Source organism: Neolamprologus multifasciatus, chromosome 10 (genome assembly GCF_963576455.1).
Source record: "Neolamprologus multifasciatus chromosome 10, fNeoMul1.2, whole genome shotgun sequence".
Lineage (NCBI taxonomy): Eukaryota > Metazoa > Chordata > Actinopteri > Cichliformes > Cichlidae > Neolamprologus > Neolamprologus multifasciatus.
The window spans coordinates 33,123,392-33,139,735 of NC_140448.1; the positions used below are offsets into that span (position 1 = coordinate 33,123,392).

Genomic DNA, 16,344 nt, shown 5'->3' on the forward strand with positions numbered 1-16,344 from the left:
GTGACGTTTCACCTGAGATTCTGGTGTTTCGGGCAAAATAAATTTATATAAAAAATCGATTCAGGATTTTAATGAATCGACATCACGTTATCCAAGCTAGAATCAATTTTAATTGATAAATTGATTATCAAAACCCACCCGTACTGATTTGTTACCTTAGAAAATGAGGTTGAATGAAGGCTCCTTCAACAGGGGGAAGCCTGCGTCAGGCCACAAACGTTCAACCAGTGAGTTAGCATTTTCAAAACTGTCATAGTGGATTCCAGGTGGATCATTCTGAGGTTTCACAACAAATGGGAAGAATATTTGAAAATTGGCTGATGGATCTAGAGGTTTCTCACAGTACGTGAGGTTTGCTCTCAGTCGATTACAGTCAAACTTCAGCACCTGAAAAACAAATTGAGCAGAGAAACATGGTGAGAAAGTTCAACGCTTTGTTTCATTTTTAAATCAAATTTATAGGCAACAGCTGAAATCAACTAAACTGCCTTCTTCTTCTGAAATGCTTTAGGTGTCTCTAAAGATTGAGTAGGAGGGGCAGTGCAGGTACCTGTCCATGATCCACGTGCAGGGCGACGGCGACATTATCCCAAACATAAAACTGATGTTCATAAGAAGGTAGACTCCGAGGGTACATCTGGTTTTGGTTGGGATTTTGGGTCAACTCAAAGCTGAGAGGAAGGTCAGAGATACAAACAGCATTTCAACCAATTACCTTACAGATAATTTCAGACTCAAGGGCGTAGATTTGGCATGGACGGAAGGGGCGTGTCCCCACCAATAATTTGATCTCTTCGAGTAAAGAAAAACAAACCCGATAGAAAGAAGAAAAAAAAAGATCTGTCAGCATCTGCACCCAGCGGTGCAGAAAGAGTTAAATTACGTCCTCTACTGGAGTCCTGCGTCATGTGACAAATATGGCCAATGTGATTGGCTGAGCCTTTCAGGGAGCTCTGTTTAGTTTCAGCAGCGGCAAACCTGCTGCAAGGAGGAGAGGAGGATGGCAGCAAAGAGGAATAACCTGGATATAAGAAAGTGTTTTTCAAAGAAACCTGTAAGTCACTTAAAGTCAAGTTCACTCATAAAACCTGTCCATCATAATAACGTTACAGGCTGTGCAAGGTAATACATGCCAACCCTCCCGTTTTTTCTCGGACAATCCCGAATTTCAGTGCCCCTCTTATTACTCTTTCTGGGTTGCAAAATAAACTTTTCAAAAATTTTCAGGCGAGAATGTAGCTGTGCAAACTTCAAATATCTGAACCGGGGAGAACAGCAAACTTAACTTACAAAATTATATAATTCACATATAAAACTATGAATTGTAATTTTAAATGGTTTAAAAGCAGGTAGAATAGCATATGTAGGCGAGTATATTTCTCCTTTTTTTATCAAGAAGCAAAGACGAAAAGGAAAAAAAAGAAACAGGGCAGGGTTCGGTGGTTGAATCATCCGTCCCCACCAACGCCACAACCAAATCTACGCCCTTGTTCAGACTGCTTCCCTGACAGAGCTCCCAGTGCAGCATTAAACCTGATTTTCAGGTCGTCTCCACAGGGAGCAGACCAATGACAACATGAATATCAGACACTTCATTAAACTCGTTGTGTCCATCATCTTTACTTTGTTTGTGGTTTTTAGAATATTACAAAATTAAATTCAAAATGACAGTCAAAGTGATCGATCACAATTATTTCAGTGGAGACTTTAAACACTTGCCTGTGTTTCTCGCACATGGCCTGTGACCTCCAGATGAAGTGTCCGTCTCTGTAAGTGAAGACGGCGTTCGGGTCATCATAAGCAAGCAGGGGATACTCTGAGAAGAGCTCAGAGGCCGGGCTGTGGACCAGCACAGAGTACTGCACTTCCTGATTGTAGAGGGCAGTCTTGAACACCCTCAAGATGGGCGGAGCTCCAGAGCAAAACTAAAGACAACAAAAGGAATTTCAGTGTGAGAGACACACCTGATACAAAGGTCACAAATTTAGAGGATCATCATTTAGCCTGGAGAAATAGTTTGTTGCTTTATAAGAAAGCCCTCCACAAAGCCAGAACATCTTACTATTCGTCACTGATTGAAGAAAATAAGAACAACCCCAGGTTTCTCTTCAGCTCTGTAGCCAGGCTGACAAACAGTCAGAGCTCTGTTGAGCCAACCATCCCTTTAACGTTAACTAGTAAAATGAAGACTGCAGCGACACTTGAAGCATTAGGGAACAAATTTATTGGTTGACCAATGTATTTTGGCTTGTGGTCTATTACCGCGGAAGCACTAGCTGGCAGTCAGGCCGTACACTTGTCCTTGTGCAGTTGAAAATAATCCACAAAGTCCGCTTGTAGTTGAAAACAAACATGCAAACATTTATTTCCACCGTCTTGAATTACAGTAATCCATCTGAATGTTCCTGTACACTGCCAAACACAGCGAGAAAACTCCTTGACTCCACAGCTAGTTAGCGCTCCCCAACCTCAAGTACATGTCAGTAGGTTGCTGGCCTTTATTTCTACCAAGAGAGCTAACAATAGTGATAATCACGGCTGTGTACATTCCACCCGACGCCAACATAACCACAGCGCTCTCTATCCTGCTGAACACCATTAACGAACAGCAGCGGGGCCACCCGGACGGTGTTCACATAATTGCAGGTGACTTTAATAAGGCCGACATAAAGACTGTGCTCCCAAAGCTCTATCAGCATGTCAAATGTCCCACCAGAGGAGAAAACACTCTAGATCATGTTTACTCCAACATCAAGCATGCATATAGAGCCATACCCCTCCCCCACCTCAGTCAGTCCGACCACCTCTCCCTCCTGCTCTCCCCCAGCCTACACCCCCCTCAGGCGCAGTGCCAGGCCCACCACAAAGACGGTTACAACCTGGAAATGCTCTCTCCAAACTACAGGACTGCTTCACACAGACAGACTGGGACATATTTGAACACTAGGACCTAGAAACTTTCACAGGATCAGTACTGGACTACATCAAGTTCTGTTCTGCAAATGTGACTGTGGACAAAAGCATTTGGGTTGTCCCAAACCAAAAACCCTGGATGACCAGCGAGGTCCGCTCACTCCTCAAAGCCCGCGATGCTGCCTTCAGGTCAGGTGACAGAGCTCTGTACAGGGCTGCTCGAGCTGACCTGAAAAGGGGGATTAAAAAAGCCAAGTCAGACCACAAAAGAAACATCGAGTCCCACCTGTCCAGCAACAACACACAGGAGGTGTGGCAGGGAATGCAAGACATCATCAACCACAGAGGCTGTGAAAGCAGAAACCCTGAGTGTGCAGCTGGCAGAGGAAAAAAACAGCTTCTTCGCCCGCTTTGAAACACCACAACAGCAGCACTCATCTGCCTCAGCCCTGCTCCCATCCTCATCCTCACCTGGTTCCTGCACCGCTTCACTCACTGTAACGGAGCACGATGTCAGACGTGTGCTCCTAGCAGTGAACCCCAGGAAGGCGGCCGGTCCAGACGGAGTACCTGGCAAGGTGCTAAGAGCGTGCGCCCACCAGCTCACCCTCATCTTCACCAGAATCTTCAACCTGTTACTGGATCAGGCAGCCATCCCATCCTGTCTAAAATCAGCCACAATCATCCCAGTGCCGAAGACGTCTCCAGGAAGTAAAAAAAGGCATGGGGTTCAGACTCCAACTGACGGAGGAGCTCCGAGGACAACGTCTTTCCTTTGGGCACCTTGGCAGAGGAACCCCTCAGATGAAAACTGGCACAGGGGAAACAACCCAGAGCTTCCTCCCAGCTCCTCCAGTTGCAACAGAGGACGATTTGTTGTCTGTCTTTGGCTTCACCAAAACTACCACAGCGATATCCCACATGCCAAAGCAACGGAGGAATGTGCTTCTTTTGACAGCAACACACAAGGAACCAGCAGTCATGATGGGGAATAGAGGATGCCTGGAAACCTGGACTACAACAGGCACAAATATTGCTTGGATAACTTAGAGAGGATGCTGGCACCTCAAGGGATATGATGTCTTTGTCCCGCCGGAAACAACTTCACTGAAGTGGGGGAGTGCTCTACAACCTACAAATGAAGAGTGATCCTGGGAGAGCTGGGACACATGCTGGTGACCTCAACAACTGCAAGACACCCTTGTCCCTTATTCTCAGCCACTTCTGCCATTGATCTCAAGATACAGTAGTCTGAACCAGAGTGTGACCCAGAGTGTGACCCACACCCCACCAACGAAATGAGAAGAAGGTGCAAAAGGCGCACCTCCAGGATTGGAACAGCAGTCCCTTGCACCAGGTGTAGAAAGTGTGCCTACAAAAACCACTCTACTGTGGTTAGTACATCCTGCTGCTAATGAGGATGCACACAGAGGCACACACACACTGGAATATAAATTTTGATCATTTTATTGGTGATTTCAGGGGTTATTTGGTCATTAAATTGCCTTTCTGGCCACTAACACACCATTTGTGATTTTCTTTTTGGCCATTCATACCCCCCCCCCCCCCCCCCCCCAAAAAAAATAAAATAAGATAAAGTAAAAATAAATCATTGTTACTGTTACTGATCTGCAATGATGAAAAAAATAATATTAGGTTTCATAATTCATATGCTAAAAAATGTGAACTTTATTTCTATTTTCCCCCAAAAGCGTAGCAATAATACATAATCTGACTGGTGTTCAAAGGGTATAATATCTGAATTTGAATTATATTTTGGTTTTCTTGACTAGGACTGGTGCTAATTTAAAAAATCAAGTCAACGAAAGTAGAAAAATGTTTTAATATATATTAATTTTATAGCATTTTGTAAATGTAAACAGGGGGTGGCCATTTTTGGCCACGAACAAGCTGAGAGGGAGTTTTTATGTTTTAATTATTTATTATAATCAATGTTGGTGTGAATCAATTACATGCCTGATTGGTTGGGTTCACCCTCTGGGAACCACAATATCATTTTTGAATACTTTTTATTTTACATTTGTATTTCACCTTTGAACTGTTTTTTTTCTTTCCAGCATAAAAACCAAAAACATGTTTAGTAAATTATTTTCATAACTTGAAATGCAAATATAAACTTACATTTACATTTTGGAAACTTGTGCACAAGTTTTATACACAATAAAGTTATATACAATTAATTACCTAAAAATACAGCCAATGCAACTGCTGTTTTTGTTTTTGTTTTTTTTGTTTTTTTAACATATATTTCTAGTTAGAGAAATTTAAGAGGCTTATCCCTCAAAACTGTAAATACAAAAAAGTTGCACAAAATAGTTTCCCACCACAGGAAATTTATTTTGAGTGTCTTCATAGTTTTATTTTTGAAATACACCAATTTTTATACACTGCAGGAAAAACGAAAATAAATATTATAGTGCAAATTTGCAAAAAAGCAGCATATGCATCAAAATAAACTATTTCCAGCAGTGCAATATGAGTCCTAAGCATCCCAGAAACGACACAGGAAGTCATAAAGTCAAAGATAACTTTTAAAAACACCAGTATAGGCTCATTGAGGCTCGGGCGGTAAAAAACTACATTTCCGTGAAAATGACGTCACTTCCGGTTTCGGGCAGGTCATGGCGGACATGCGATAGTTCGCGCTGACGTCTAATCCAATGTAGGAAGTGTTATTAACAGCTGATGGATCGGCAAAGCGTGTTTCTGGAATATTATGTTTTTGTTGCTGCAAGTGCTTTTTATGCAGTTTTTGCAAAGCTATATGTGGAAGGAAACTGTGACCAAGAACAAGCTGATGGCATAAGATGTAAGTACAACTCCTCCGGTTTCATATGCAAAAAAAATTATTGCGCTAGCTCACGTGGTTGCAGAGCTACCGGGATTTAAAAATAGTTACGCAAAACAGAGCGTGCTGCTCTGACCGGTTTTAAAGGGTTAAAATATAAAAACCGCTGTATACTTTGAAATCTGAACTTTTAACACAAGCTGAAACAAAGACTGCATGGCTGCAGCTTGTTGTCAGCTTAAATCAGTCGTGTGATGTGAGGTGCAGCGTCTGTCAACCCCAGAGGTTTAATAACACTCAGCCTCATGCTATTTCCAGAGTGTAACAACCAACCACCTGTGTGAAATCTGAAATGCCCATGGTGTTGTTTTAAAATGTGCTCTGGCACAATCATAGGCACTGGTTGCTACTGACAAAAAGAAATAAAGCCGGTCCACACTGGAGCTGGTTGGCAGATTACTCCTGGTCACATGACTTTCAAGGTTTTTAAGTCTCTGAGGCTGTTAGACCTTAAAGCCTTGAGGAGTTTAAGGTCTTAATTCAGGCCATCGTGTCTCTTTCAGTCTGAGCTGATGGATAAACTCACCAGTGTTTAAAAAATAAAAATACTTATTAAATTACGCTTTCCTAACATGCAGAATCAATCAGTGAGCTACACAATACTGTAAGAACCCTCGCCCCTCCCAGTACCTGCTGGCTGTAGGCGGTCACCACTTCGTGCAGGGGGAAGGTGAAGCGGTACGATCCAAAACTGGACTTCTCACTGAAGGCCGGAGAGGTGGCGAACCTCCACAGGAAGCTCTGCTGCTTGTTCAGGTGTGGGTTGATTATGCCCAGGTAATTTGGCTTCTCTTCAGCCTGCTTCTCCATCCGGTTTGGGTAGACCTTGTCGAGGAGCCTGGTCTCAGCTGACTGGATCTCCTGGGGGCCCACAGCCAGACTCCACCACACCAAGGACAGGCCGTCTGCATCCTTCAGGCCTCCGTGAGGATCCTTGAAGCCTTCGTCCTTCCAGATCCTCAGTAACCCTCCTTGCTGTGTGTCATGTTTCAGACTGAACACATGAAACTCGGGTTGAGGGTATTCAGGGATGTTTGTTTTTAGAAGATAGATGTTCCTCAGATGCTGATTGTGCATTTTCAAATCATGCAAAGATAAATGATGTTTGTGAATAAAAATCGCATTCGATCCATTGTTCTTTCTCTGAGCCTCCATGTCCACGGTGCAGGATGATGGTGCTAATGAAAGATCTGTAATACAAAACAAACCAGCCGATCTCCCAGTGAGCCCTGCTACACTCTGCTCAGTAAGACTTCAGTCAACTCGTCAAGTGAATGCTGAAGATTCCCAGGTGTGTTCATGCTCCGCCCATATTTAGGAGGATATATCAGGTAGTGACTCATTCCCAGGTACTCTGCAGACGTTTGAGACATGTTGGCTCCTGCTGAAGGGGCGTCAGTTAAACAGAAATGTTTCCGTTTCTATTCAGGAGAAAAGAAACCGAAAACCTGGTTTCTCTGTAGCGTCTGCTGAAGCTGGTGTGCTGAGAAACACCGTGTCCTGATATTCCAGGAAGTCCCACCCACTCCCTGTGCTAACAAACACACACCTGTTCAATGCCACAGGTTTGTTTTACAGTTCACGGCTCTTCAGTGTGATGGCTCCGTCTGCAGCAGGTTCATGTCTGTGATGTAGAGTAGAGTCCGCGCGCTCACTGCAGCTCACTTTACAAAGTGCATTCTGGGTAAACCTCCAGACTCAGATCAGCATGTGGCACAGGTGCACAGGTGAGGGTTAGAGAATCTGTGACTGACTCTGAATCGCAGGAAGCACAATCCATGGTGTATGGATCTGTGGGTAAAGTCCCCACAGACGGCACAGTCCCACACAGATGTGTGAGACTATTAGAGACGCTCAGGCTTTTTTTATTTTGCTAACACGCTGTCAGAGAGTGGAGGTGATCCAGCAGCATTTTAAACTATGAGGCTCTCACTGTGGCGACGCCGTCTCACAACTAAACATGTCTGACTCTGTCCTCGGACCTGAGTGGAAATGTTTTCAAATGTAATATCACGGTAATAACATGTGTAATATCCTAACAAAGATGTTTGCACGTCTGTATAGCTACTGTGTGTATACTGAGTGTCTGTAAACCTCTTCAGTCTGACTGTGAGTGCTGTTCATTGTGTCCATCTGTGTGACACATTGTTTAGGATTGTATTATGTTGTCGTGTGGTTTTTCATCTTTTCCCGCAGTTGTGTTATCATCATCATCATTATTATTATAATTATTATTATTATTATTATGATATCCGTGTTTATTTATTAGGGTTTCAGTGCTGTGCTCTGTCTGCAGTCACAGATGTGCTCCTCACACTGGGAGCTCTCTCTGTTTAAAGTCTTATTTGCCTTTTAGCTTGCTTCATTTGTTTGCTGACAGAAGAGTTGTCACTTGGTGTTCGCTCTCTCTGTGGTAGAGTATCACTTCCTGTTCCTGCTCAAACACAGTGCTGTTTTTGAGTAACTTATTTGCTTAGCAATTTAATTCCAAACTTTTAAATACATTCTTTTTTCACAGTATAATCTTCACGTGCTTCATCTGAAGCACACTTTCTGTGTACTCACTACCTAATTTATAGCCAAAGTATTCACTCACTGTCTCTGTACTGTTTCGCTAGCTTAGCTTAGCTCGTAGCCGACTCGTTAGCACCATGGCTACTTCACCTGTCCCTTCTGCACTTTCTTCCTCATTGTGTCAGATGTTTAGTTACTCCTCGGCCTCCTTTAGCAGTAATGATATCTGTAACAAATGTAGCATATTTGCAGCTCTGGAGGCCAGGATTACTGAATTGGAGACTCGGCTTTGCATTCACCTGTAGCTAGCCAGGCCCCTGTAGCTGGTGCAGCCGAAGATAGCGTAGGCCCCGCTAGCTGTTCCCGGCAGACCCCAAGCAGCTGGGGAAAGAGGGTGGCTGGGTGACGGTGAGGAGGAAGCGTAGTCCTAAACAGAAGCCCCAGGTACACCACCAACCCGTTCATGTGTCTAACCGTTTTTCCCCACTCGGTGACACACCCGCTGGGGGTCAAACTCTGGTAATTGGTGATTCTGTTCTCAGACATGTGAAGCTAGAGACACCGGCAACCATAGTCAATTGTCTTCCAGGGGCCAGAGCAGGCGACATTGAAGGAAATTTAAAACTGCTGGCTAAGGGTAAACGTAAATTCAGTAAAATCATAATTCACGTCGGCAGTAATGACACCCGGTTACGCCAATCGGAGGTCACTAAAATCAATATTGAATCGGTGTGTAACTTTGCCAAAACAATGTCGGACTCTGTAGTTTTCTCTGGTCCCCTCCCCAATCAGACCATGAGTGACATGTTTAGCCGCATGTTCTCCTTAAATTGCTGGCTGTCTGAGTGGTGTCCCAGAAACGATGTGGGCTTCATAGATAATTGGCAAACCTTCTGGAGGAAACCTGGTCTTGTTAGGAGAGATGGCATCCATCCCACTTTGGATGGAGCAGCTCTCATTTCTAGAAATATGGACAAATTTATTAAACCCCTCAAAATATGACTATCCAGAGTTGAGACCAGGAAGCAGAGTTGCAGTCTTACACGCCTCTCTGCAGCTTCTCTCCTCCTGCTACCCCCCCCAAAAACCCATCTCCACAGAGACTGTGTCAGCTCCCAAACAGACAGAAAACAAACTAAAAACCAGCAACAAACAACTTAAACATTTACAGGGAAAGAACAATACAGTATCCACATCTGAACCAAAGAGTAAAACAGTGAAATGTGGATTATTAAATATTAGGTCTCTCTCCTCCAAGTCTCTGTTAGTACATGATTTAATAATTGATCAACAAATTGATTTACTCTGCCTTACAGAAACCTGGTTGCAGCAGGATGATTATGTTAGTTTAAATGAATCAACACCCCCGAGTCATTCTAACTACCAGAAACCTCGAAGCACAGGTCGAGGGGGCGGTGTGGCAGCAATTTTTCACACCGGCCTATTAATCAATCAAAGACCCAGACAGACTTTTAATTCATTTGAAAGCCTGATGCTTAGCCTCGTCCATCCCAGCTGTAAAACTCAGAAACCAGTCTTACTTGTTATCAGCTCAGATAAAATACTTATTGTGGGTGATTTTAACATCCATGTTGATGCTAAAAATGACAGCCTCAACATGGCATTTAATCTGTTATTAGACTCAATTGGCTTCTCTCAAAATGTAAAAGAACCCACCCACCACTTTAATCACACTCTAGATCTTGTTTTAACATATGGCATAGAAACTGAACATTTAACAGTGTTTCCTGAAAACCCTCTCCTGTCTGATCATTTCTTGATAACATTTACATTTACAATAATTGATTACGCAGCAGTGGAGAGTGGACTTTATCAAAGTAGATGTCTTTCTGAAAGCGCTGTAACTAAGTTTAAGAATATAATCCACCCACTGTTATCATCGTCAATGCCCTGTACCAACATAGAGCAGAGCAGCTATCTGAACGCTACCCCAACAGAGATCGATTATCTTGTTAAATATTTCACCTCCTCACTACGTACGACTCTGGATACTGTAGCTCCAGTGAAAACTAAGGTCTCTAATCAGAAGTACCTGACCCCGTGGTATAATTCTCAAACACGTACCCTAAAGCATATGACTCATAATCTGGAGAGGAAATGGCGTGTCACAAATTTAGAGGATCATCATTTAGCCTGGAGAAATAGTTTGTTGCTTTATAAGAAAGCCCTCCGCAAAGCCAGAACAGCTTACTACTCATCACTGATTGAAGAAAATAAGAACAACCCCAGGTTTCTCTTCAGCTCTGTAGCCAGGCTGACAAACAGTCAGAGCTCTGTTGAGCCAACCATCCCTTTAACGTTAACTAGTAATGACTTCATGAACTTGTTCACAAATAAAATTGTTATCATTAGAGAAAAAATTACCAATAATCATCCCACAGATGTAATATTATCTACAGCTACTCTCAGTACCATTGATGTTAAGTTAGACTCTTTTTCTCCAATTGATCTTTCTGAGTTAACTTCAATAATTACTTCTTCCAAACCATCAACGTGTCTTTTAGACCCCATTCCTACAAAACTGCTCAAAGAAGTCCTGCCATTAATTAATGCTTCAATCTCTCATGGCTCATGACGGAGGCGGTCGCACTTTTCTCCCTCTCCCTTATTTTTCCTGCTTGGCTTCTCGTGTTGTTTGTATAGTCTCGCTTATTCTCTAACCCTCAAAAAGTTTCTCAGACTTGTTCTCTAAAACCTAAAGAAGAATTATGGATTTGATCAACTGGTCCCTTAATGGAATTAACACCTTCCTGGGCTTGGGAGAGCCTGATTGTCCTGCGGAGACGTTTGCTGCTGGATACTCGATGGTCGGTTGCGTCATGTGTCTGGCGACACTCTCGATGGAGGACATTGATGACATCTACCAAATCAGACCCACGATAACAGAGTTCTGGCTGATTGGAGCTGGCTCTGACCTGGCTTATCGAAGAACAAGAAGCGGCTACAGCTGTTCAAAATCCCACAAGGCTGGCCGACATCATAGACGATGGGCAGGGCTGTGAGTACTCAGTGTTTTGAACGCAATATGAATAAGATCTTAGAGAAAAACAATTGGAATTGAGGGACCTGGTGACCAGTGATAGACATTAGACCAACTGTAAAAATTGGTTGCAGTTGTTCGCACTAAACCCAAACATTCACCATCTTCACTCATGCGGCTATCCCACTGGCGCCAGCTGAAGGGATGCCAAGGTCGAAGCTGACTGGAACACCAAAAATTCTTCCATGATAACAGGATTGTTGTCAGAACTCTTTGTACCTCCTTCCGCGCTGATCGAAGATTGTTGACTTTTGCTTAACCGGGTGAAGGGACACTTTCTCTCGGTTGAACACGGATCACACACACATACGCATGTACACTGACACAGGCCTACACTCACCCCCCCACCCGCTCCAAACGCCTGTTGTGAGATGTGATGATTCATGTGCTGAGGTGGTTTTTTTCTGTTCTCAAACTGATCTACCTGTTGGAGCTCATTGCTCTTTGTTCTCCTCGTCTTTCCTAATGTTGTGCATTTTCCATTGTTCGGTTCCGGGTCGCTGCTCGTGCAGCTGACCGGCCAGCTACCTAGCCTGACCTGTCTCCCCAATGTCATGTTTGTGTATTGTATGTATGGTTGGCAAGGTCAGTCTCTTAATTGCCCCTTGGGGATAAATAACGTCTTCTGAATCTGAATCTTAAATATGATCAACCTATCTCTAATAATCGGCTATGTACCACAGGCCTTCAAGCTGGCTGTAGTTAAACCTTTACTCAAAAAGCATCTCTAGACCCAGCAGTCTTAGCTAATTATAGGCCAATCTCCAACCTTCCTTTATATCAAACATCCGTGAAAGAGTAGTTGTCAAACAGCTAACAGATCATCTGCAGAGGAATGGTTTATTTGAAGAGTTTCAGTCAGGTTTCAGAGTTCATCACAGCACAGAAACAGCTTTAGTGAAGGTTACAAATGATCTTCTTATGGCCTCTGACAGTGGACTCATCTCTGTGCTTGTCCTGCTAGACCTCAGTGCAGCATTCGATACTGTCGACCATAATATCCTATTAGAGCGATTAGAACATGCTGTAGGTATTACAGGTACTGTGCTGCAGTGGTTTGTATCATATCTATCTAATAGACTCCATTTTGTGCATGTAAATGGAGAGTCCTCTTCACACACTGAGGTTAATTATGGAGTTCCACAGGGTTCAGTGCTAGGACCAATTCTGTTTACATCATACATGCTTCCCCTAGGCAGCATCATTAGAAGACATAGCATACATTTTCACTGCTATGCAGATGACACCCAGCTCTATCTGTCCATGAAGCCAGATAACACACACCAATGAGTTAAACTGCAGGAATGTCTTAAAGACATAAAGACCTGGATGGCCGCTAACTTTCTGCTTCTTAATTCAGATCAAACTGAGGTCATTGTACTCGGCCCTGAAAATCTTAGAAATATGGTATCTAAGCAGATTCTTCCTCTGGATGGCATTACCTTGGCCTCCAGTAACGCTGTGAGGAACCTTGGAGTCATTTTTGACCAGGACATGTCCTTCAACGCACATATTAAACAAATATGTAAGACTGCTTTCTTCCATTTGTGCAACATCTCTAAAGTTAGAAATATCCTGTCTCAGAGTGACGCTGAAAAACTAGTTCATGCATTTATTACTTCCAGGCTGGACGACTGTAATTCATTATTATCAGGAAGTCCTAAAAACTCCCTGAAAAGCCTTCAGCTAATCCAAAATGCTGCAGCAAGAGTCCTGACAGGGACTAGAAAGAGAGAGCAGATTTCTCCTGTTTTGGCTTCCTGTTAAATCCAGAATTCAAAATCCTGCTCCTCACATACAAGGTCTTAAATAATCAGGCCCCATCTTATCTTAATGACCTTGTAGTACCATATCACCCTATTAGAGCACTTCGCTCTCGCTCTGCAGGCCTACTTGTTGTTCCTAGAGTATTTAAAAGTAGAATGGGAGGCAGAGCCTTCAGTTTTCAGGCCCCTCTTCTGTGGAACCAGCTTCCAGTTTGGATTCGGGAGACAGACACTATCTCTACTTTCAAGATTAGGCTTCAAACTTTCCTTTTTGCTAAAGCATATAGTTAGGGCTGGACCAGGTGACCCTGAATCCTCCCTTAGTTATGCTGCAATAGATGTAGGCTGCCGGGGGATTCCCATGATGCATTGAGTTTTTCCTTTCCAGTCACCTTTCTCACTCACTATGTATTAACAGACCTCTCTGCATTGAATCATATCTGTTATTAATCTCTGTCTCTCTTCCACAGCATATCTTTATCCTGTCTTCCTTCTCTCACCCCAACCAATCACAGCAGATGGCCCCGCCCCTCCCTGAGCCTGGTTCTGCTGGAGGTTTCTTCCTGTTAAAAGGGAGTTTTTCCTTCCCACTGTCGCCAAAGTGCTGCTCATAGGGGGTCATATGATTGTTGGGTTTTTCTCTGTATGTATTTTTGTACGATCTGCTGTACAATATAAAGCGCCTTTAGGCGACTGTTGTTGTGATTTGGAGCTATATAAATAAAATTGAATTGAATTTAATTCACAAATCCTTTCCTATTCCTCTGATCTACAGCTGGACCCTGTCATCTAAGCAAATTAAGCACATTATATTCTAATAATTGTTTTCTTGTACTCACAGTATGATACATTTCGTATCACTGCTATGCAGATGATATTCAGTTATATATCTCCTTTAAGCCCCATGATGTTTCCAAGCTACAGATTTTGCATAAGTGCATAGACTCCATTAGATGTTGGATGGCTGGAAACTTTCTTCAACTAAATGAGGAGAAGACTGAAGTTCTTGTTTGTGCTCCTAAAAATGTTGTACCTAGTGTTATGGAAAACTTGGGTCCACTTGCTACATTTGCAAAACCGTCTATCAGGAGCCTTGGTGTTACTATTGACTCAGCTCTGACTTTGGACGCCCATGTAAAATCTTTGGTTCGCTCCTGTTTTCATCACTTGAGAAACATTGCTAAGCTGAGTCCCGTTGTATCGCGCTCCGAATTAGAAATTGTCATTCATGCATTTGTTTCATCTCGTCTGGACTATTGTAACTCTTTGTTTACTTGTTTATGTAAAGCCTCTTTGGAGCGTCTGCAAGTCGTTCAGAACGCTGCTGCAAAGCTTCTGACCAAGTCCTCCAAATTTTCCCATGTCACACCCCTGCTGATTCAGCTGCACTGGCTCCCCGTTAAATTCAGAATCCAGTTTAAGGTTTTGACCTTGACTTTCAGGGCTCTGCATGGACAAGCACCAACATATATAAGTGAACTTTTACATGCATACATTCCCAGCAGGTCCCTGAGGTCATGTGACCAGGGCTTGCTTGCTGTCCAACACACGAGGCTGAAAACAAAAGGCGACAAAGCTTTTGGAACTGTGGCCCCCAGACTGTGGAACTGTCTCCCTTTGAGCCTGAGATCTGTGGACTCAGTGGTCGCTTTTAAAAAACAGCTAAAAACTAATCTTTTTAAACTTGCTTTTGGTTGATTTTTATTTTTAGGTTTTAGCTTCTGTGAAGCACTTTGTGATTTTTATCTTGAAAGGTGCTGTTTAAATAAAGTTTTACTTACTTACTTACTTACAGTGTGCACATCTGTCTGTGTGTGTGTGCTGTGCTTCAATACACTGCACTAAAGCACATGTGAGGGCAGCTATTGGAGGCTGTGTCCATGCAAAGTGGACTCCTGTGGGCGACTTCAGCTGCATTCAGCCAACAGAGCTTACCTATGTAGGTACAGGTGTGTTTAATTGGCGGGGCCTAGAAGCAGACTCTGACATCATCAGCTGCCTGTTAAAGACAAACATGGGGAGCATTTATAACTAGATTAGTAAGTACATTTACACACAGTTCTTTACTTCTGTTTTTAGATAAAGTTACTTTAGTTAGTTACTTTAAAGCCCTGAGTACAGTTTTTGTGTATTTTACAGTGATGTGTCGGTTGTGAACAAAACGGCTCTTAGAGCCGGGGGTTTTTTTCTTTCTCTCTCACTTCACTCCGCACGCGAGCCTTGTGCTTTGCGCTGGGCAGAGGGGGGAGGGGCGGTAGTTACAGTCAGTAGCACAGGAACAGAGCGGGAGGGAGAGAGAGAGAGAGAGGCAGGGACAACAACGTCACATTAGAAAGGTATAGTAATCATCCACAACTATTTTCAGTTGCAGATGATAAAGGATTCAGAAAGTTTATTCATGCAGGTCCATATGATAGAGAATATGCATCTTCTTTTTGTTTTCATATTATAATTTATATTTAATTGTGTTGTGGTTTGCAGTGTTTTGTGTTGTTTCACTTTAAATTTGTTTAAAAGGAAAAAGCTGAAAATTTAAATAGTCAAATCAGTGCATACAGCTTTAAAACATGTTCATAGTTCCATCTGTCAGTGCAAACGTGAACATGTGATTGGTTGGTTGTGGCTAACAGACTCAGGCTAACTAGTGACAGAATCGATACCTCAGAGGAAAATGACAGTGAAACTAAGCATCAGTGTGAGAGGTTCACTGTAGAGCTGCAGCGGTGAGTCGTCCACTGTGTTCATTTATGAGAGAATGTGTTATAACCAGTGTGACATGGCGCTATGACCTCTGTCCTTCAGGGGTCAGAGTCACAGGACCCTGGACTCATCAGCAAGCACTTGGATCATGACACAGAAACACAGGTCAGTGTGATTCTGTCACTGGTTAGCGATTAATGTAAGTCTGTTAGCCTCCAACCGACGCAGCTTTCATGTCCTGTGTAACTGAAACGATTTCCTGTGTGCTTCAGGATTGTTTAAGCTACAAACACTGCTGCCATGAACCTCCTCTGAGGACCTCCCCCCACCTTGCAGCTCCGCCTCCATCCTCTGCACATGCTCAGACCGTCTCAGCCTCTCTGATTTCTGTCAAAACATTTTGTTCTTTACTCAAAGGTTCATTTTTATTTCGTTACGTTTCCAACACTTTCTCCTTCAGCGTTTATTCATCGTCCACTTTGGAAAAGCTTTTTTGTTTTTATAAACTAAACACGTCAGGT

The 16,344-nt window shown here is 43.1% G+C and overlaps 1 protein-coding gene across 1 annotated transcript in view; it reads right to left on the reverse strand.

Annotated features, from left to right (window-relative positions):
• The window catches only part of LOC146510634 (uncharacterized), a 42,602-nt gene extending 26,342 nt beyond the window's left edge, over window positions 1–16,260 (reverse strand). Inside the window, exons 1-4 of the mRNA XM_085175111.1 lie at window positions 6,413–16,260; window positions 1,720–1,925; window positions 551–671; window positions 156–387 (exon numbers count right to left, since the gene is read on the reverse strand). Of these exons, the coding sequence (XP_085031237.1) occupies window positions 157–387; window positions 551–671; window positions 1,720–1,925; window positions 6,413–6,937 (1,083 nt within the window). The 5' untranslated portion in view covers window positions 6,938–16,260 and the 3' untranslated portion in view covers window position 156. The remainder of the gene's footprint in view (window positions 1–155; window positions 388–550; window positions 672–1,719; window positions 1,926–6,412) is intronic.
• Between the last annotated feature and the right edge of the window lie 84 nt (window positions 16,261–16,344).